At 48.0% G+C, this 21,497-nt stretch overlaps 1 protein-coding gene across 2 annotated transcripts; it reads left to right on the top strand.

Moving 5' to 3' along the window:
• Nucleotides 1-8,479: 8,479 nt before the first annotated feature.
• LOC118671950 (phosphofurin acidic cluster sorting protein 2-like) lies at nucleotides 8,480-12,924 on the top strand. 2 transcript variants are annotated; one of them, XM_036341117.1, is made up of 3 exons: nucleotides 8,480-9,274; nucleotides 9,510-9,516; nucleotides 9,840-12,924. In XM_036341117.1, the coding sequence occupies exons 1-3, from the start codon at nucleotides 8,514-8,516 to the stop codon at nucleotides 12,213-12,215; spliced, it is 3,144 nt and encodes a 1,047-aa protein (XP_036197010.1). In that variant the 5' UTR covers nucleotides 8,480-8,513; the 3' UTR covers nucleotides 12,216-12,924. The 2 variants fall into 2 exon arrangements, with proteins under 2 accessions (XP_036197010.1, XP_036197008.1); XM_036341115.1 differs by lacking the exon at nucleotides 9,510-9,516 and having other exon boundaries at nucleotides 8,480-9,256; nucleotides 9,770-12,924.
• The last annotated feature ends 8,573 nt before the right edge of the window (nucleotides 12,925-21,497 follow it).

Here is a 21,497-nt window from a genome sequence, read left to right as displayed (position 1 = left end):
TGAAGGTGGCCTGGGTCAGACCCATTCACGCCAGGCCAGCCTCCTCTGTGGGCCATCCCTGTGCAGCCCACATCCCCCCTCTTCATGTGGTGGATAGGGGGTCCTGCAGGGAGAACCGCGGGAGTGTTTGCAGCAGTGGATAACCTAGAGGTCCTGCTGTGATCACACCCCAGGGTAGGGCAGGCAGGTGGAGATGGGGCTCTAGAGGGGTCCCTTATCTATGCCAATGGGAGTCCTAGGCCCTCAGGCTGTCATGCCTTTTCCTTGCCAGTAGAGGTCTCAGCAGATCACATTCTGTGTGTCTGGAGTGGAGAGTCACAAGTTTTAGAGAACCAGCAAAACAGGGCTCTGAGGTTTTCCCCTGGTGACTGGAAACTGTCTTTATAGAGCTCTGCACAGGAGAGCGGACCGGAGCTGACAGATGGGGTCTTCAATTCCACGCCCTTGCAGGCGGCACAGACACCTGAGATATCCTCAAGCCTGAAGCACCGCCGCAGGGTGAGTGTAGGTGCCCAATTGACCCAAACTCCAGGACCCCAGGGAGTCAACAGGACTCAGGTTCCAGAAGGCACCCTGCTACTCCCCTGAGATCCCTCCTAGTGTCCAGTTCCCAAAGGAATCTGGGTCCTCATCTCCTCCATGTCAGGAGCTGGGGCCTCCCAGGGCTGCACATTGTATGGGGACCGGGACTGCTTATCACAGAGATCCATGTCTTTTTTCTGTGGGACCTGGACTTAAAACCTTCCATCGCCATGACGACGGTGCCACACTAAACATACCACATGTCCTAATATCCAAATCCTCCACCCCAGGAAAAGCCTCTGTGTTCTCATCATACATTGGGATGTTCTGTCAGAAGTCGCATGGGTGACACTGTTAATACAAGCATGTGCTGTTTGTCCTCTGCTAAGAGAATGACCTAAGATACTAATGTGCTTCATATTCCTCACCTGCAAGTCTACTTTTCCTGCCAAGAACCTTTTCTCTTATTAATGTGAAAAACTTTCAGAGCTGTGAAAAATTTGTGTGTGTTTATTTGATCCAAAGTGTCAACAATTGTGAGCGTGAAAAATCTCAATGGGTGGAGAGAATGCTCCTGAGAATGACAATTTTGCACCTTATTTTATACAATACAAGCAAAAGTGCAGACTTATGTGGGTTGCATGAAATCCATGGGTGATAGATTAGGGAGACAGGAGAAAGCAAATTGGAGACACTTCTGTGATTGGATAAAGAGTAAAATGATAGGCACATGTTTCTTTTACAATGGTGGATGTAGGATAGTTTCAAGTCAACAATGAACTCAATAGCAACGAAGGGATCTCTGATCTCCGCAGAGCACAGAACAGTGCCTGAGCATGAGGTGTCCAAAATAAGGAAAATCCAATGATATGTTATCATAGAGGCAAAAAGGCAGTACACACACTCAGTTAAGGTAAAGATTGACCTTTGTCAGGGAAGATGCCAGACAAGGATCTGACTACCCATCATGAGCTCCTGTTAGTGTTTTAATTTCAGACCATCCTTTGTAGTTACTTAAGGTCTCTGAGTTTGCAAGGCTGCCTTGCAGGACTTCCCTGAGCTAGTCAGGTTAGCATGGGGCCCCTTTTTCATTCACACATCCTCCTTTTATTCAGAAATCAATACAAATTATGCATTGATGATGAGTGTTAGTGTTATGTCTTGCTGAACAATGGACCATTCGGGATAAGGTAAGACTCTAACCTTGAATGGCATTCAAAGTGGAATTTTTATTATTAATCAAAATAAAAAGGCAGGTGCATGGGAGGCCATGAGATCCTATATGTTCTTGTTAAAAAATATTCTGTATCAATTTTATATTTTGAGCTAACATGAGCAGAGTCCGTTTGCTGCTTGTCTTAGGTTTTCGTATTTTGCATCTAGTATAACATTTACATACCAGGAACAAAAGCAAAAACATTAAAGCAGGAACACTGCTTAGGAATAGAAAATGCCTACTACTAGACAAGAAAGTGACTAAGGAAAATAAGCATCCCAGCCAACCAAAAACCCTTTGCATGTATTTTCATAATTGTTTATTAAGCTAATTATATGTTTCCTTCTTCATCCACTGTTCCTTGTACTTATGCTGTGTTTGACCTGAAGAATTAAGACTCTCTACTGTTTCCTTACCATACTGATCATTAGAATGTACTTGTCTAGTAGGTGGGAAAACTTAGCAGATATCGAAATTCAACTATTCATATGTAATAAGGTGTGTAATAAAAATGTAAAAATCAGTTGATGTACATATAATCAATAACAGTTAGGAGATAGAAGAACAAGGTTTGAGCAGCAGTAATCTGTCAGCATCCAGGCCTTGTTGACTTCTTGGGAAAGCTGTCAGCCCCCACGGCCAGTGGTTTCTCATCCTTGAAAAGTCTTCAGTCTCCTTGGTGGATGGAGGGCAGTGTCAGTGACAGATATCCATTTAGGGTTAGGCCTCTCATAAGGTAACATCCTTTTTAACACATTGGAGAGAGTCTTTAATTAATGTGTTTCAATAAACAAAATCTCCTGGTTGTAAGTTTTGGTCCTTGAAGTCTTTGTCTCTTGGGATTACTGTGAAATGAATGTCACTAATGTATCATTGCCTCTAACCTTCCTAGTGAGTCATGGATAGTAATGTAGAATTTCTGCTTTTAGTTTTCCTTATATTTGAAAAACAAAATGATTTAAAAATCAGCAGTATTTTAAACAGAGTCATAACAATAATAACCATCTTCTCTTCATTTAGTTCCCTACCCATTTTGTTGTTTATCCTGGTTATTTGCTAGTATTTTCATGAATTCAGTCATTCCTTAGAGTTCTATACTTCTTCATTCAGTTCAAAGATGTGACCTGCATGGAAGCCTGTTACTTAGAGTAAGTCAAGCCCTGACCGGTTTGGCTCAGTGGGTGGAGCTTAGACCTGAGGACTCAAGGGTCCCAGGTTCAATTCAGGTCAAGGGCATGTACCTTGGTTGCAGGCACATTTCCAGTAGGGATTGTGCCAGAGGCAGCTGATCGATGTTTCTCTCTCATCGATGTTTCCAACTCTCTATACCTCTCTTTTTCTGTAAAAAATCAATAAAATATATGAAAAGAATAAAAAAATAGAGTAAGTCAAGAGTCCTTTTCATGAATTTTTCTAAAGATGTAACATATTTGAAAATGCAGTAAAGTCAAACAATATCTATGAACGACAAAACAAAGTGGTATGGTTATAGTTTTGATTGCAATGCAATTGATGAAAAACTGCCTTTTTGGTAAAATATAACATTTCAAGGCAATAATTTTTGGATAACAACAATTACTGCAAAATTACAGAGAACGATACGAAAATATAAGAGTATATGTATATATTTGGATTCAATACATAATTTCAATATAAAAGGAACAGATAGCATGTAAGATTTTAAAACATTGTCCATGGCTTCTTGTATTGAGAAGTGGATATAATTCATAAACTTCCAATGTTTGTGCCACAAATACCCGGAGTCGAACTGCCAGACACCCTCACAGGGAACCATCCTCTTGGCTGGCCTGGTGTCGCTGACACCAAGACCACTGTTACACCAGAGTGTTTCCTATTTGAAATTTTCTTGAATCTTTGTACGTTCCTTCCTAGAGCAGGTTGAAATCTTTAGAACATCCATTTTAATAAAAATATAGGTACACAAATAGCACAGTTATTTATATTTTTTAATTTTTTAAAGCTTCTCAGATAATTTCAAGCATATTAAGTAGTCCTAAATTAGTTAAAAACGTTTCTCTAATAAGGAGAGAGAATAAATCCTTGAGGTACTCCACGGCCCATTGGAATTGACTCAAAGTCATCTCCTGTTTTAAAAGTCTCTTACAATAGAAACTTTGGAAAGGTTGCAAATATACTTGTGCAAAAGATTATACCATGGACTTTTTGTACATCTACGTAAAGCAAACACAGACTTAGGGTAACTAACTCTAAAAGATATTAATCATACTTGCAAACAGTTGTAATATTAAGTATTTTGTCCAGACTACAGAATTCTCCTTAATTTACATAAGCATTGAATCTTTGTAGGCCAATAAAAGATTATATCCTAGTAATGTCATATGGAGGCTGACAATTCACCACACATAACACATAGATGAACACATATCACACAAAGACTATACACACAATTTGAATTATTTTTTTGGTAGAGAAATAAAAGAATATTTTTATATAAAACTTTCACAAAATTGTATAGCCTATACCCCCTTTTACAAACCTTTCCTCAACTTTTACAAACCTTCTTACCCATTCAGAAATAACTATCCTTAGAGAAACTTACATTTGCCCTTTTCCTTCAAATATGACTCTCCATACCTCAAGCCTTCTATTGTCATAACTGTATAATTTCTTCCAACTTAACTGGAACTTTTAACTGTTAGGAGCATTAATTTCCAATCATAAGCACACAAGTGAACAACCAGCATTCCTTAGATTGACGTTGATGAACATATTTTAATCAAACTCTTACTTTCAAAAAACACACCTTCAGCAAAGCACAAAACATTACATCAACAGCTCCAAATCCAGTTTACAGACCTTCTGCAATTAAAAAACCCCCAAAAGCAGTGGACTTCAGACTTGTCTAGCAATCAATGTGTCAGTATTCACGTTATTTCAAAATGTGTAGATATTTAATAACTTTCATTAAAACTTACTAAGTTAGAAAGATATAGTTGAAAAAGCTAAAGAGATTTGTGTAGGTGGGTAAGGTGTTGTTTTTTCTATTGGGATAAGTCATATCTTCCAGAGATTTGTATTTTTAAAAATGGCCTAGACAAGACGCCTTGGTGAACTCAGGTATTTTCACTTCAAAGGTTCTGGGACTTTGGTTGCATGAAGCCAATTACCTGTAAGCCTCCAAAATGAATAGGGGAGGTTTGGAGAAGGTAAAAGGACTTGGTGGGCTTTGAATTGTTTCTGGAGCAAAACCTATGGCACCTTGAAAACTTCATTTGTAAAACAAGGATAGTCATTTTCAATACCTCAGGGACTGGGTGCCCCCCCCACAAATGTTAGCAAGGGAATGACAAATTCATTCACCCATTTTTGGATGGTTTCTTTCTATTTGGGAATATTTTTCTAGTTTCCAGAAAGCTCACAACTCTGAGAGGTATAAAGACTTTCAGGTATATGAAACCTCCGTCTGTCTCCCCTGGGAATGGCAACACAGGTCCCAGCTACAAGATAGTCTTAAAGTTAATGGTGCCAAAGCCTCTCTATTACCCACTTTATATTGCAACCAGGTAATTGGTGTAACAAAAGAAGATTGGCTTCTTGTTTGAGGCACTCAGGGTCAAGTTACTCCCATTTGGTGAATATGTACCCCAAAAAAGAATTCTCACTTCACTGTGGGCTGGTCCCCCATCTTAGGCAGACATATGAGCAAGCCTAGTGTTAGAGGCATGTCTGCATGTCTCTGGGCTGTTTGGGGCCATTCTGAGTAGGGTGGGTACCCTGTTAAGCCATCTCTCAGCGTCTTGTGGAAGATAATACTGAAGAAGAGATGATTAGCAAACATTCGGTCAGTCTCAAGCTTAGTTTCCTCCTGGAAGGTTCCTTTAAAATCATTACTTTCCCTTTTGGTTCAGTATCTGGTTCATTTATTCTAAGTATATATGTTACTATTCTGGAGAAAGCATATGTCAGCATCACTGATTTCATTAAACAGTAAAAAAAACCCACTTACTAAGCAGGGGAATTGGGGAAGATTTGATAAGCAAACCATATATATTCTCATAACATTCCCTAGTTGGAAGGAAACAGGTTTTGATTAAAAAACAGACATTTGTAGGAAAGCTTTATTCCGATGGTGAAAGCAATTAATTGGTTGTGGTTAAAAACAAATAAAATAGCCTCAATATATACAGGGTACTTAGTGGCTTCTCCCCCTCCCCCTTTTTTAAAATAGATTTTTTATTGATTTCAGAGAGGAAGGGAAAAGGAGAGAGAGATAGAAACATCAATGATGAGAGAGAATCTCCAATTGGTGCCCTCTGCACGCCCCCTAATGGGGATCAAGCCTGCAACCTGGGCATGTGCTCTTGACCAGAATCAAACCTGGGACCCTTCAGTCTGCAGGCGACACTCTATCTCCTTAGCCAAACTGGCTAGGGCAATGGCTTCCCTTTTAATGATCATTTAAAATCCCCCCAAAGTATCAGTGGGAAGGAAAAACCAGCTTGGAGCAGCCCTAGGCATGTTTCTGTTTGTATCCTTTTTCTAAATCCTGTTTCAGTTTCCTATATCCCTAAAGTGTGGAGGCTTCTCTATAGGAGTTTTCTATAAACCTTATTTAGGAATTCTCTTGCTTTTGCTCCCAGAAACCAGGAGTATATTAATTGCAATAGGTTAAAATAGCCAGGATTACATGTTCCATCAGTTACATTTCTCTGTGAACCAATCAGGGCCATAGAGAAAATGGAGGATGATTGCTGATTCCTCTCTGGCTGAGAGCAGCTTTTCTCCAAAGGGAGTTGGCAGAATTCCTAATCTCATTTTCCCTTAAGTCAGTAGGGAGGGGCAGTGGAGGGGACAAAAGGGGAAGAAAGAAGGGAAGGGAAGGAACACATCTGGACAAGGAAGCTCAGAGAGCAAAAGATATAGGGGACATGCTATAGAAGGGGGGGGGGATGGGGCGTTAGCATGTATTAGCTTCAGGAGAGTTTGAAGATAATCTCTGAAATTTATTGTTCATTTATTTTTTAAAGAGAATTTGTCTGTGCTTCTCCTTAGAAGTTTCTAATTTCCAAATCAAGATATGCATCCTATACACTCAATCAGTTCAATTTTCAGGCGGCCATTGTTATAGTTATTTGTTTCTTTTGTTTTATTTTGCCTGTGAAAAATTAATTTAGGCACCCAAAGAAAACTGTATATTGGCCATTTTTCAGTTAATATTTTGTAGTTAAATCTTCCTACATTTACACTTCTGTAAAGCACTTGCAAGTCAAGGCTTCCTATCAGGAATATTAATGAGGGCTGGGGCCTGGGAGTTCCCAGCCATGGAGGCACAACTTCCCATGTTAATTATAGGTGTGCTTGTTGCTGTTGATTTATTGTTTGGTATCTGCAGTCTTAGCACAGTTTCTAGGAGTGTTATGTAGTGGGTTAAAGTTTGTTGCTTTATGGGTTGAGCTGTAAGTTGCTCACTCCCCTAGAGTCTCATTCAACCTTCTTATGTGCCTCAGTTTCTCTCCTTGCTGACTACAACAACCAGAAGGGCTACCAGCACAGGTGGACTAAACCTCATTAGCGCTCCCCCTGAAGAGCCAGTTAGTTTAATTGCAGTTGTGTGGGAATTTCCTTATGGGGCTCCTGCATGTCATGAGGAATGACCTCTGACACATCCGCAAAGATCCTCAGTTGTCTAAGAACATCTGAGATTCATGCAGGAAGGAGGATGTGCCCCTGTATCTTCTGAGCTGAACAAGATCAGCTCTCACTTAAACAGCTAAGGTGTTTGCCCAGACTCTCAAAAGGCAAATCCTATAGAAAAGCCAGGGGGAAAAACCAGTCCCATTTTCCCTCCTGTCTCTCCATAGCCTGGGATCTATCAACTGTTAACCTTTGTTCCACCAAGAGTATTACAAAATATGGCTCCAATAAAGTCAGCAACACAAGCAAGGGAAGGTCCTGAATCCAACAGACAAGTGTCACAAGTTCACCGGCAGGCAGGGAACTGGTGCGTCAATGGACCCTTTGCTGGATGCCAGCACCAGGTATAGGGTGGTGCTGGGTGAGATTTTCTGGGATCCTGCTGTATTGTGCCAAGTAAATGTCCATGTAAGAAGCATTCAAAACTGTGAACAGTTGTTGAGATTTTATCTGAGCCAAATGGTCATTTGCCTTGAATCAAAACCTCAATGGATTGAAATAATGCTCTGGAGAATGGCAGTTGTCACCTTATTTTAGATATTCCGGTCAGAAGTGGCGATGTATGTGAGTTGCATGAAATCCATTGGTGATAGAGTGGATGAAAAGTGAAATGACAGACACATACTTCTTTCCCATAGGGGGATATAGGACAGAACAGCCAACAATGAACTCAATAACAATGAGGGGATTTGTGGTCTCCACAGAGCACAGAGTATCCAAAAAAAAGGAAAATTCCTTTGACGTTCCAAAGCTATGTTCTTGTAGATTCCAAAAGACAGTAGACAGTCTCAGTTAAGGTAAATAATGACCTTTTTTGCAGAAGATTCCAACCTAGGACCCAGCGACCCACCGTAAACAGCTTTTAGTTAAAACGTTTTAATTTCAAAGCATCTTTGTGATAACTTTAGGTCTCTGAGGTTAAAAGACCATCACCCAGGCCTTCCCTGACCTAATCACAGATTAGCGAGTGGCCACTTTTTGTGTGGCCACACTCTCCTTCCATCACTCATGCCCCACTTCTTGCCACCAATCATGTCCCTCCTCTGTCCCACCACAGGAGAAAAAACCACCAACCCTGAGTAGGAAAAGGTCCGGTAGGATGCCAGCAGCTGCAGCTTCCTCACGAACTGTGGGCCTGGCCAGCACGTCCACGGTGCTCAAAACACTGGTCCCCCAGAACCTGTTCGCCATCTGGGAGGTGGACTGCTCCAGCCCCAGCTGCGTGCCCAGGTGGTGTAGTCTCACTGTAACGAAGCTAGTGATCTACAAGAAGCTGGCCAAGGACCTCAACTCCGTGGTAATTTCCGTGAGGATGCGGGACTCCAAGGGCATCCTGAGGTCCCAAGAGATTGTGCTGCCCCGCAGTAGACCAGTGCAGACCAACCTGGCGCTCACCTTCTCCCTGCAGTACAGCCACTTCCTCAAGGGAGAAGGTAACAAGCTCCTGATCATGCTGGAGCAGAGGAAATGCTCTAAGAACACAAACGTCCTGGGCTACAAGACACTGGCCTCTGGCGCCATCCACATGGCTGACGTCATGCAGCGAAACCCCAGGTGTGGCCAGATGGTGAGCCTCTCTCGCAGCATCAAGGAATCCTCCACTACGGTGGCCGAGATCTGGATCTCCTCCCTGTGCAGTGAGCCCATGGAACACGAGGACAGTGCCATGCAGGTCAGCCCTAAGGCCAAGTCGGCAGGTAACTATGAGGGGCAGGATGAGCTGCAGGCCAGCGGCAGGGGAAAGCACAGACAGGACCTGGACAAGGATGCCTTGGAGAAGGGGGAGCCAAAGAAGCAGCGGCCATCAATACGAGGAAACCTGAAGCAGAAAGTCCTGGCGCTGTTTCACAGGTCCAAAGTGTCAGAGAGGGACCTTCTGTCTGACATGATGGGGAAACGCAGGAAAAGTGACCCATACCTGGAGGATGATGAGAGCGTCCTCAGCATCCCCAGGCCTAAACTCAGGCCATACTTGGATGGCCTGTCAGACTCCAGTTTGCAGACGGAGATGTGGAGCAGCCACAGTGACAGGACCCAAACAGAGCCTCTGAGTCTGCCCCACATGCCCGAGAATTCGTGGGCCCTGGGAGGCAAGCAGCCAAGTGAGAGGGACAATGGATTTGTGGCCCACAGCACACCCACCAGCAAGGTGGACAACATCCAGATGTCCTCCCTGTCCATGCCGCCCATCGACCAGGAGGACAGCGCCAGGCAAGCCAGTCCCGAGGCTGAGTCCTCGGACAACTACTCTGAGTGCATGTGTGAGAGCTTCTTCTCGCAGCGGGAGGCCAGCTACCACACCGCTGACCAGGAGGAGGGTGACTGTCATGAGGGGACTCTCATATTCACAAGGAGCACCCTGACCACGCAACAGAACTACCACCAGAAAGTCCTGTTATGGCTGCGCACAGTCCAAGGTTCGGAGGAGGTCCTGGACCCTGAGCAGGACAATGGGGAGCATGTCCCGGAGGTGGAGGAGGACCTGGACCTCCTGTATGACATGCTGCCGAACCCCAGTGACAGTGGCACAGACACTGAGGACGATGGCAGCGTCCTCAGCATCCCCATACCTAAGCTTCGGCCATACTTTGAAGGCCTGTCTAGTGGCCCAGACATGAAGGACAATCACAGTGTCCTCAGCAGCCCCAGTCCCAAGCTCAGGCCATACATGGAAGGCCTGTCAGACTCCAGCTTGCCGATGGAGATGCGGGGCCTCCACAGCACCAGGATCCAAAAGGAGCCTCTGAGTCTGGCCCACCTGCCTGAGAACGCGAGGGCCCCGGGAGGCAAGCAGCCAAGCCACAGTGACTCCCAACTTGTGGCCTACAGCACACCCACCACGAAGATTCGAATGGCCTCCCTGTACCGCCAGCATATCGATCAGGAGGCCACTGCCATGCCGGACAGCACTAAGGCCCAAACCTCACATAACGACCTCGCCAGCACATCTGAGAGCTGCTTCTTTGAGCAGGCGGCCAGCCACAATGCCGTCCACAGGCAGTCCCAGGAGAATAACTTGGACAAAGGGAATCTCATAGTAAGAAGGAGGTGCATGAACAGGCAACACAATTACCACCAGGAAGCAGTGGCATCTATGCTCAGGGCCCAAGTGTCGGAGAAGGTCATATCCTCAGAACAGGCCCTTGTGAGGCATGTCCCCAAAGTGGAGAAGGCTCTGCACCGTCGGTATGATATTGTGCTGAGCTCTAGTGACAGTAGCCTAGACACGGAGGACGATATCAGTGTCCCCAGCACCCCAAAGCCCAAACTCAGGCGATACTTTGACAGCATGTCAAGTGATAGTAGCTCTGACTCAATGGCCCACAGAATTCGCTCCCCTGGGAAGCAGCTGGCACAGCTGGAGGACAACCGGGAGGCAGGGTCCTCCGCCCAGCATTGGTTCACCAAGAAGCTGCCATCCATAGTGCGCTTCACCAAGTCTCTGGTCCTGCCCTCCAGCAGGTCCAAGAGAAAGCAGGCTGGCCACCGGGGCTGCGACACAGCCCAGAATGAGTGGGTCAAGAGACTGGACAACGAGAGCCCAGACCCAAAGAGCCAGCAGCAGATCCCCAGGAAGCCCGTCCGTGACCAGCTCAACAACATCCTCATTTACCCGGACAAGATGCCCGAGAACATCATCCTGGTCAACACCTGCGACTGGAAGGGCCAGTTACTTTCGGACATCCTGCAGGGGCACACGCTGCCCGTGGTGTGCACTTGCTCCACAGATGACGTCCAGGAGGCCTTCAGCATCATCGTCTCACACATGCAGAGATACTGCAACTGCAATTCCCAGGCCCTGACGCCTGTGAAGATGGCGGTGGCAGGGGCACAGCCCTACTTCAGCGCTGTGCTGCGGGTCTTCGTGAGGCAGCTGTCCCAGCAGCCACCCCAATGGCTAGACTACATGCGCTTCCTGGTCATCCCGCTGGGTCCCCACCCCTTGGCCAGCTACCTGGGTTCCATGGATTGTCGCTACAAGAACTTCTTCCAGGACCTGTACTGGCGGGACATGTTCAACAACCTGGAGTCTGAGAACACCTTGCAGGACACACAGGACGTTGTGTCGAGAATCTCTGAGTACGTTGCGGGGGCCAACTGTGTCTACCTGCTGCCCATTGCTGAGGCCATTCTCATGTCCAAGCAGCAGCGCCCCAATGAAAAGTCCACACAGCTCATCCCCTTTGTGGGGGCAGTGAAGGTTGGAAGAGTGGAACCATCTGCAGCCATGTCAGGAGGCTCAGATGATGTAGTCACCTCATGCTCCGGTGAGCTTCTGTCCCCTACCGGGAAGGCCTCACCCAACACACTCTCCCCCCCATCAATGAGTGGGGGCCTGTCCTCCACCAGCCAGAGTGTCCATGCACAGATGATGGAGCTGCAGGTGGATTACTGGACAGCAGTCCAGCCAATAGATACGAAGAGAGTCGCAGAGAAGAAACAGCTGCCTACCACCAAAAACACACTCAAGTGCTTCTTCCAGTCTGTCCAGGTCAGCAGGCTGCCCCGCAGTGGTGAGGGCACAGCAACACCTGCCATGTCCATGACTGTGGTCACCAAGGAGAGAAAAAAGAAGGCGCCCAAGAAAACCACGGACGAGGATGTGGAGTCCCAAAGCCAGTGCATCCAGGGCATTGGTCGCCTGGTTTGCAGGGCCAAGCACCAGCAGAGCATGCTGCCGGTCGTCATCGATGGCGTGGAGTGGAAGGACGTGGCGTTTTTCCAGTTGTCAGCCCAGTGGTCCTCCCACGTCAAGCACTTCCCCATCTGCATCTTCGGACACAATAATCCCACCTTCTAGCCCTGCCCCTCCCCCTGCCCTTCACTCTGCCTTGGCCAAGACCAGAAGGACCCAGCTGCTTTTCTGTGAACAGTTCAGTTTACTACAGACACAGACCCTGGGAACCCAAAGAGAATGTGCTCACAGCCTGGAACCTAAGGGGGTTGCCCCTCACTGGGAGCTCCTCAATGCTCTGTTCAGTAACCAGAACGGTATGGCGGGTGGGACTCAGGAGGGCAGTGTTGGGCTGCAGCGTCATGGAAGATGTGTTTTGGCCTCAGGATGCCCAACATTCTCAGTGAGAAGGGTTCTGGCCTTGAAGACATGCCCTTCCAGGAAGCCAGGACTCTGCTTCCCTGGGAGACAGCTCCAACCTGTGCCCAGACTCAGAGGTTGGCAGCCAGAGGTCAAGGGCTAGCCTCTGATGGCAGCATTCTGAGCAGAACTTGGAGTCCAGTCAGCCCAGCCCTGGGGAAACAGCTGCCGGACAGCCAACTGGTCTAGCACCACCTACTCAGGGTTCCCAGTGAACTTCAGCCTCACAGGCAGAAAGAAAAAAGACCTGTATGGTGCACATCGCCCTAGCACACTGGCTAGACAAAGTGGTCGATTACCTGAGGAGGGAACCCACCTTCGTTCCTGTTACTACAGAACATTTGTTACCACCCAGCAGCTGTGGAACCAATTATTTACCAGGTGAGCCCCTCCCCCTCCAGAGCACATGCTCACCAGGCCACCTGTTGGCTGTTTGCCTTCAGGTCACTGCAACTCTCTGAGTGTTTGTTCCTCTGAAACCTCGGAGAAGCAGGGAGCAGGCTCATAGGGTTATTGTAGGGACTCGCTGGGTTCCTCCCTGGTAAGTGTTCTCTGGGAGCCTAGACAGTGGAGAGGTCTGCTGGAGGGGCTGTGATTGAACCAACTGGTCATTTTCTCTTTCTGTTGAAGAAGCCACTGCCAAATTGTGATTCTCTTTGGGGCCTTGGGTTTAGCTCTTTTCTAATATTACAAAGAGATTGGAGATACTATTAGGGGTCTCTGTCCCAGGTGAATCCAGATTAGAGATGCCAGGGGTGAGCAGTGGCGCCCAGGGTCACCCAGCAATCTGAGATGGGGCTGGTTGGGGCTCATTTAATCAGCAAGTATATTAGAAGCCCTGCCAGGTACAGAAATGTTTCTAGGCACTGACCATAACCCAGTGCTCAGAGCAGACCCCAAGCCTGCACTCCAGAGCTTCCTTCTGGGAGGGAGCGATTCAGTCCCACTAGGCAGCACAGGCTCATAGTGTCCACAGAACACCTGATGTGACGTCCTCCTGGCCTCCTCTCCCTATGGCTGCATCTTCGCGTATTGTGAAGAGGATGGTAAACCTCTGTTCAGCAGAAAACGTGAGTCAGTTTTGCTTCAGATCCATGAGGGGAGTATGGAGACTGTGAATTCAAGGTGTTGGCAAAACCATGGATCCCACTCATGGTGGGATTTCTGCAAGAGGCAGAGGTCGGAGGGCTTCCCTAGAAAAAAAGACATGAGTCAGAGAGCTGTGCAAGTGGATATGGGTGGTGTGGGCGAGTGGGAAGGTCAGTGGACAGACAGCCCCTCAGACAATTCATAGCCTTCCACTCCTAATTCTAGCCCAGTCTGCACCCCTATCCCGGGACCTTGCTCCCTAATCTGGTAGAACCTCCGCAGTGGCAGCTTGGGGTACCCCACCCTGTGGGAGTTGAGTTTCAGTGGGAGGCAAAGAACCACACAGGACAGCTAGTGAATGAGGCAGCATGTAGGTGCAGGAGCCAAAGTTTGAGGTGATAGGAAGGCCCTAGCGTTTGTTTGTTTGCTCACTGGTCAGTTTTCCTGAAGCACCTGCTCAGTGCCAATGAGTGACATGAACTGGGTGGACACCAGCCCTCTCAGTCGTAATGGGAGGGAACAGGGACACTGGGAGAGCATGTCAGGTTCCCCTGAAGAAGGGGACTGGTGGTTCCCTCATTGATCCAGAGCTGTCAGGTAGGAGGGCTTCATGCCAACCATTCCTGGGTGACCAGGCCCATCTCTGCCAGGACTGCCAGACTGAAGGTGGACAAGGAGTAGGTCTGGCTTCTGGATGGGCAGGAGCAGCAGGCACAGGACCCCAGGCTCTCTGAGTGGTGCTGTGGGAGGGCCGTGTGGAAGGGAAAGGCAGGCCTCACATTCTGCTGCTCACCTATTCTCTCTCCCCAGGGCCATCTCCTGCATCCTGAGCATCTGGCTGGACCAGCACCTTCAGAATTTCCCAGCCTGATGATGCTGTTGGCTTCCATAGAGCTCAACTTGCAGTCTCCTACCTGCCAAACCAGGCCCAGTGCCTCAGAGGGAGCACCTGAGCCCACTGAGGCCGAGACAGGAGGAGGAGGAGGCCTCCGGGGGTGGTGTCGGGGAGTGTGCCTTTGGAAGGCACACAAAAGGCAGTGAGGGTGGTAACATGTCCTCTTCTTGCATCTACAGAACCAGCTCCAGAAGAACATCAGGAAAACCCTCAAGGGCAACGCCACCCTAGTGGCCTCTCCAGAGCCAGAGCCAGATCCAGGCCCAGCTTTCACTGAACTTCAAGAGGCAGAAGAACCACCTGCAGCATTTGAGCAACTCACCCCAGCATCTGTGCGACCTGTGGTGCTAGATTCCGGGCCAGAGCGTGTGTCAGCAGTGATAGCAGAGAGGGCACCCTCCTGACCCCATTTAGACACAGTTTTAAATGTTTAATATTCTTCTTACATATGTTTATAATTTTATTATATTTTTATATTTAATAACATACATTGTACCGTAGAGAAAATATATGAAACACTCCTAAACAGAAACTTAATTTAGAGTCTATAAAATTTAACCCTAAAAACCCTCAAAGCTTTGAGCAAGTCTGTTTTTCTGGACCCTGACCCACCCAGGGAGATCTGCCCTCACCTTCTCTACCTGCCCTTCCTGGAGCCAGGACTCTGCTTCCCATGGAGCTGGCTCCACCCTGTGCCCAGACACAGTGCTGACCTCCCATTGGGGGCATCCTAAGCCCAACATGGAGGCGTGTCAGCTCACCCCTGGGCCTCCATGTTGTCCCCAACACCACTCACTCAGGCTTCCAAATAAGCTTGACCTTCACAGGGGAAAAAAAAATAATAATAATTAAAAATAAAAATGGACATGTAAGGTGCAGACCTCCCAGGAACATTTAATGGAAAAACTGGTCAAATACTTGGTGCCCAGCTTCCTGGGCATGGTCCCCACCTTGGTCCACACCCACCCTTCTGTGTTAATACAGAACTTTTGGGACTCACCAACGTGTGTGGGACCAGCCATGGACCAGGTGAGCCCTGCCCCTCCACAGCACAGTGGTCACTCAGCCACCTGCTTGCTGTGAGTCTCCAGATCCCTGCATGTCCCTGAGTGTTTGTTTCTCTGAACATGGGGAGAGCCTAGGCCCAGCTTCATAGGGTTATTGTAGGGACTTGGGGCGGCGGGAGGGGGGTTCCTCCCAGGAAAAGGCTCGCTGGGAGCCTGGACTCTGGGGAGCTGTGCTGGAGGAGCTGTGGTTGTTCCAATTGGCCATTTTCTCTTCTTTTAAAGAAACTTGTGCCTTATTTGTGATTCTCCTCAGGACTTAGGCTAAGCGATTTTCTCTTTTGATAAAGACGTTGGAGATTCCATTAGGGGTCTCTGTCCTGGGTGAAGCCAGATCAGAAATCCCAGGGCTGAGCAGGGGGACCCCAGGCTCACCCAGCCTTCTGAGATGGGGGTGGTTTGGGCTCATTCATTCAGCAAAGGCCCTGACCACAGGACTGCACTCCAGTGCTTCCTTCTAGTCAGGAGTGATTTCAGTCACACTGGGCTGCACAGGCAGGTAGCATCCACAGTACACCCCATATGACTTCTTCCTCAAAGTATCGCTGATCTACACATACTGTGAAGCAGAAAGTGGATCTCTAGACCAGCAGAAAAAGTGACTGGGCTTTGGATCAGAGCCTTAAGGGGAGTATGGGACTGTGAGTTGGAGAAGCTGGCAACACCCTGGATCTCATGCCTTGTGAGATTTCTGCCAGAGGGCAGAGGTCTGAGGGCTTCTGCTAGAAAAAAGGGAGGGAGTCAGAGAGCTGTGCATGTGGATTGGGTGGTGTGGGTGAGTGGGGATCAGGCTGGCCCACACAGAAAAGAGCTCTGAGAGGCTGAGCTTAGGCAGGAGCACAGAGCCACTCAGGTCATTGCCCAGGGCCTGCAGTCTGGAGGGCTTCCTGGGGTGGGGCCTTGAACTGGGACTTCAGTGATGGAGATGGGAGGTTTCTTTCTTGTAAGGCACACAAAAGGCAGTCATGGTGGTAACATGTTCTCTTCCTGGATCTACAGAAGCAACTCCAGAGCAAGATGAAGAAACACCTAAAGCGGCAACGCCTACTCTGGTGCCCTCTCCAGAGCCAGAGCAGGCTCCAGGCACAGCCGTCACTGAACTTCCAGATGTGGACCCACCTGCAGCTTGTGAGCAACGCACCTCAGCTCCTTTGGAACCTGTGGTCTTAGATCCTGGGCCACAGCGTGTGTCAGCTGCCACAACAGAGAGGGCTCCCTCCCCTCATTTTTATTAAGTTTTAAAACATTTGTGTTCATCAGATATATGTTTATAACTTTGTGTATTTTTTCATACTATTCAGTAACATTCAGTCTAATTAAAGAAAATGTAATGAAGTACTCAAATATAAATTTAATTTAGATTCCATAAAATTTAACTCTACAATCCTTCAGAGCCTTGAGCAAGTCTGTTTCTTCTAGGCCTGCGTCGTGTTACTATGAGTCATAGGTTGGGAAGAATGAGTCTCTCAGGAGCCATCTGCTCTAAGGATGTGATGTACTTGAGGCCCAGGACAATGGGACTTTGGGGGAAATTGACCCACCAGCATTGGGGCAGGGACCCTTGATGTCAGGGCTGCAAACCCACATTTTGTTTGACTTCATCTCCCACCAGCACATGGACAAAGCCTGGCCTTAAGCGCCCCCTGGCGTCCACGTTGCAGAATGCTGTAGGGTTTAACCAGCAGAGAGCAGTTCCTGAACCCTGACTGCCACCTGCACCTGGACAGAAAGTCCACCCTGCTCCACGGGCACTGAACAGCTTTCTGAGCATCTCCTCTGTCGGCCCACAGCACTGAAGAGGGGACAGGGAATGTCCCAGGGCCCGGGGTCCCCACTCATCTCCTCCACAGGCACCGCTTCGAAATTTCCTCTGGGGTCAGAGCCTCTGTCTGCCCTCAGACCCTAGGCTCTGGTTCAGCTGGGCTTTTTCCTGAGGCTCTTCTGTCTCTCCAGAGCCCAGCAGCCATTCTTTCTCACGCCCCAAGGCTGAACAAGGTTGTGGAGACAGCCTGGCTTCTCCTTTTCCATCAATCCTCCTCAGTGCTCTGAACCACCCTGGTGAGGATGGACTAGCAGCCTTGTACAGCACCCCGCCATGGCACAAGCTACACTGACTCAGGACAAATGGGCGCTCACTGGGGACCACACCCAGGGTCCCTGCTCTCAAGGAGATCAGCCCTGTTGGTTGACACAGAGAGAAAGGAAATCTGAATGGAGTCTGATGAGACCTCCCACTGACCCCTGAGGACCATAAGCACTGAGAACGTGAGCCCATCGCGGGGACATTGCACAGGCTCTCCTTAGGATGTGATTTCTAAACCAGAAAGATGAATAAGTACTTGTCTACCCTCTTCATCCTGATTTCACAATGGCAGCCGATGAAGGCTTGTGAAATTAAAGGAGGTCTGGAAATCAGGGGCAGGTCTACCTTAGAGGTCCATGGTGATGACAGTGCACTTGCATGCACTTGCAGTGGGCCTGGAGGGGCAGCCGCCTGCCTTGCCTGTAGTGGCTCTGCAGTAGACCAATTCCAGCATGTCATAATTTTAAGGTTCATCAAAAGGTTGATGAAACTTGGGGTCTCAACAGGGTTGAGTCACACATGTTGGGGATGGCTAAAGGCATTTCCCCAAACCTGAATAGGAAACTGATTGTGGTTGCCAGACAGCTAAAAGGCATCTTAATCTACATGTTATTGCCTCCTACTGGCCAAACACCTGAACAGCCTTAGGCTATTCCCCAAACTGACAATGCCTCTGTACCCTTTGAAACCTTACCCTTTGAAGTGTATTATCTCCACCTTGCCTTAGGACAAATTGTGTTAATAAAAGCAAGGGGCCTAGACAAGGAGGTACCCTTCAGTTCCTTTAGCTGAAGGTCCTCTGACCCCCAATGCCTTTCAAAATTATAACTTGTCTCCGGACTCTTTATCAGTCTCTGGATTTCTATGTCATCTGCGCACTGCCTTTTCCAGATTCTTGAACCCTTCTTGATGCTGGGACATGAACCCTGGCACGTCTCCTTACCTTGGAAGCTCAGAACTGTGGTCTCAACAGGTGCTGTTTCTTCTTTCGAATTACACTTTTCAGTTTGGCTCTACTTTGCAGGTCCTTTCCTAAGTTTCACAGCCATCATCCAAACTGGAGGCAGAGGGTGTGAGAAATGAGGGGCTGGGGGCTGGAGGCAATTGGGAGGAAAAAAGGAGGGAGATAGAAGGGCAGGGCCAGGGCCTGGTGTGGGACCACTGTGCTAGTGATCTATTGCTGACAGTTACCCCACATTAGAGACTTAACCAACACACACTTATTAGCTCACACATCTGTGACAAGGAATCCTGCATGGCTCAGCTGGGACTACTGTGGTCTCACCTGTGGCAGGATCTCTGTCACTGAGGGTCTGAGCTCACTTGGGGGAGGGGGGGGTCTTTGGGATACAGTTTGGATGGAAGGCCTGACTTCCTCTCTCTCTGTTGGTCTCATTCAGTGCTGGGTCACATGGGTTTCCCCAGATAGCAACTCATAGCACAGAGGCTTATTCTTCAGTGCAGAGAGAGAGAGAGAGAGAGAGAGAGAGAGAGAGAGAGAGAGAGAGAGAGAGCAGATCAGAGTGAGCAAGAGGGTAGGCATCAACTTTTAAAAACTTTTCAGGTTGGGAATAAATCAACTAAAGAACTTGTATGCATATCTGCATAACTCAGGGACACAGATAATAGGGTGGTGAAGGCCTGGGGTGGAGGGTAGGGATCAGCTAGAAGTCGTCAGTGGGGTAAAAGGGAACATATGTAACACTTTCAACAATGAAGATTAAAAAAAATAAAATGGATTTTCTTTTAAATTGTTAAATTAATTTTTTTCTAAAAAATTGATGAGAGAGAGTAAGAGAGAGAGAGAGAGAGAGAAAGAGCCCAAATGTGAGAGAGAGAAGTATCAATTGGTTGCCTCCTGTATGCACCCCGACTAGGGAACAAACCCACATCCTAGGTATGTGCCCTTACCAGGAACCGAACAGCAATCCTGCAGTGCCCAGGATGATGCTCAACCACTCTGGCTGGGCCAGGCACTGACTTTTAGAACCAAACCATGGAGGTCGTGTTGGATCCCTTTGCCGTCTTCTATGGAGTCACTAGGAACAGCCACATTGAAAGGGAGGGCACACGTTCACACCACACGAGGAAGGTGGAGTCCATGGGGAGTCACTGAGGAGGGAGCCAGTGACCCGAGAGGTCCATGCCTTGCCCCGGATCACAGACGGTCAGAATGCAGACACTGAGATAAACCCAGTTGTGTCCTCCAAGAGGGGGTCCTAGGTGCCCCCAGGTTTGCTCAGGGGCTCTGGAAAAGGTTGTGCTGGTGGAATCGTGTACTGACATGGAGTGTCCATCTTATATGAAAACTGCTGTTTGAACTTTTAACCCTGCTATTCTGGCTTACTACTCCCATTCCAGAGAGGCCGTAAACTATGCCCCAGACAGAGTTGTCAGTGCTGACACCAGGCCAGGCCTTGGGATGTGGTCTCATGGCCCCTTTCCAGCACACAGGCCTTCTTTCTCAGAAGGCCCAGAGGTGCTGGTCTGCATATCTGGTGCTTCGGCCAGGCGGGGCACACTGTCCTAGAACACATAGATAGGAAGGTAGTCACTGTACTGATGCTGTACTGTGTCGGGAACAAATTGTTTAAACAAGGCTTTGTAACTAACTGTGGTTTTTGCAAATAAAAAGCTGTAAATCCTGTAGTTGGCACTGCAGTTCAGCCTCTGCTTCGGCAGGATGCTGTAACTGTAGTCGCTGGCCAGCTTAATAAAGGCTCCTAAATTTTGATCTGAGTCCCTGGTGGTCGTCTCTGCGGGTCGCCCCATTACAATTGTCTTCTCTGGGTCTGCCCTCACCCACTTCATGCAATACGTAAGCCACCTCTCATGTCCCTGGAGAGGGATGTGGCCGCGAGGAGAGCAAAAGCAGCCCTGGGTCTGCCTTGCTTTTGTTTCCAAAGCGTCAGCTCCTGGGGAGAGAGGATTTGCTGGACAGACAATGTCTGTTGCACAAAGTAAAGAGAGAAGGGTTCCCTGGGAGATAGGGACAGAATCTCTGGGAATGGGGTCAGGTGTGAGAGCAAAGGCAAGTGGGCAGCAGTGTAGGGCGCCTGTGCACTGGACCCATGAGAGCCTGAGGACCACAGGCTGCAGGGAGGAATGGCTGCTGGGCATCCCAGGGCTGGGGCCGGGTATTGAGCACCAGATGGGTCACCCGTTTGACTTGATAATGTGCGGACTGCCCCAGGTTACAGACTGAATCAAGTTTCTCCAAAATTCACATGTTGAAGCCCTAATCCCCAGTAGCCATGGGCTGTACCTCTGTTTCAGGATAGGGCTTTTATTCAGGTAAGTAAGAGGCAAGGAGACCATGAGGGTGGGAGCTCCTTATGAGAAGGGGAGACTGGGGCACAAGGGAGCACCAGAGAGCGAGGCCAGGACAGCGGCCTAGGGCGGTGGTCGACAAACGGCGGCTCCTGAGCCACATGAGGCTCTTTGGCCCCTTGAGTGTGGCTCTTCCACAAAATACCAAGTGCGGGCGCGCACCTACAGTGCAAAGTTGACTTAAAACTTTAAGTAAAGTTTATTAAGTTAATTTTAGGGAACATTGCGGAGTGAAAGAAGATGTAGTGTTGAGGATTGAGAAAGGTATGTTGAGATGGTTTGGACATATAGAGAGGATGAACAAAAGGAGATAGACGAAACAAGTATACAAGACGAGTGTGGATGGGAGAGTTGGAAGGGGTTGACTCAGCGAATGTACCTCAATCAGATTGAGGACGTTTTTAGCAAAGGCCAGCTTAGGAGTACCTTAATTAAGTTAATAACAATGTACCTACCTATATAGTTTAAGTTTTAAAAATTTGGCTCTCAAAAGAAATTTCAATCGTTGTGCTGTTGATATTTGGCTC

This window comes from Myotis myotis, unplaced genomic scaffold, assembly GCF_014108235.1.
Source record: "Myotis myotis isolate mMyoMyo1 unplaced genomic scaffold, mMyoMyo1.p scaffold_m19_p_17, whole genome shotgun sequence".
NCBI classification, from domain to species: Eukaryota; Metazoa; Chordata; class Mammalia; order Chiroptera; family Vespertilionidae; genus Myotis; species Myotis myotis.
This window is presented reverse-complemented; position numbering and strand designations above follow the sequence as displayed.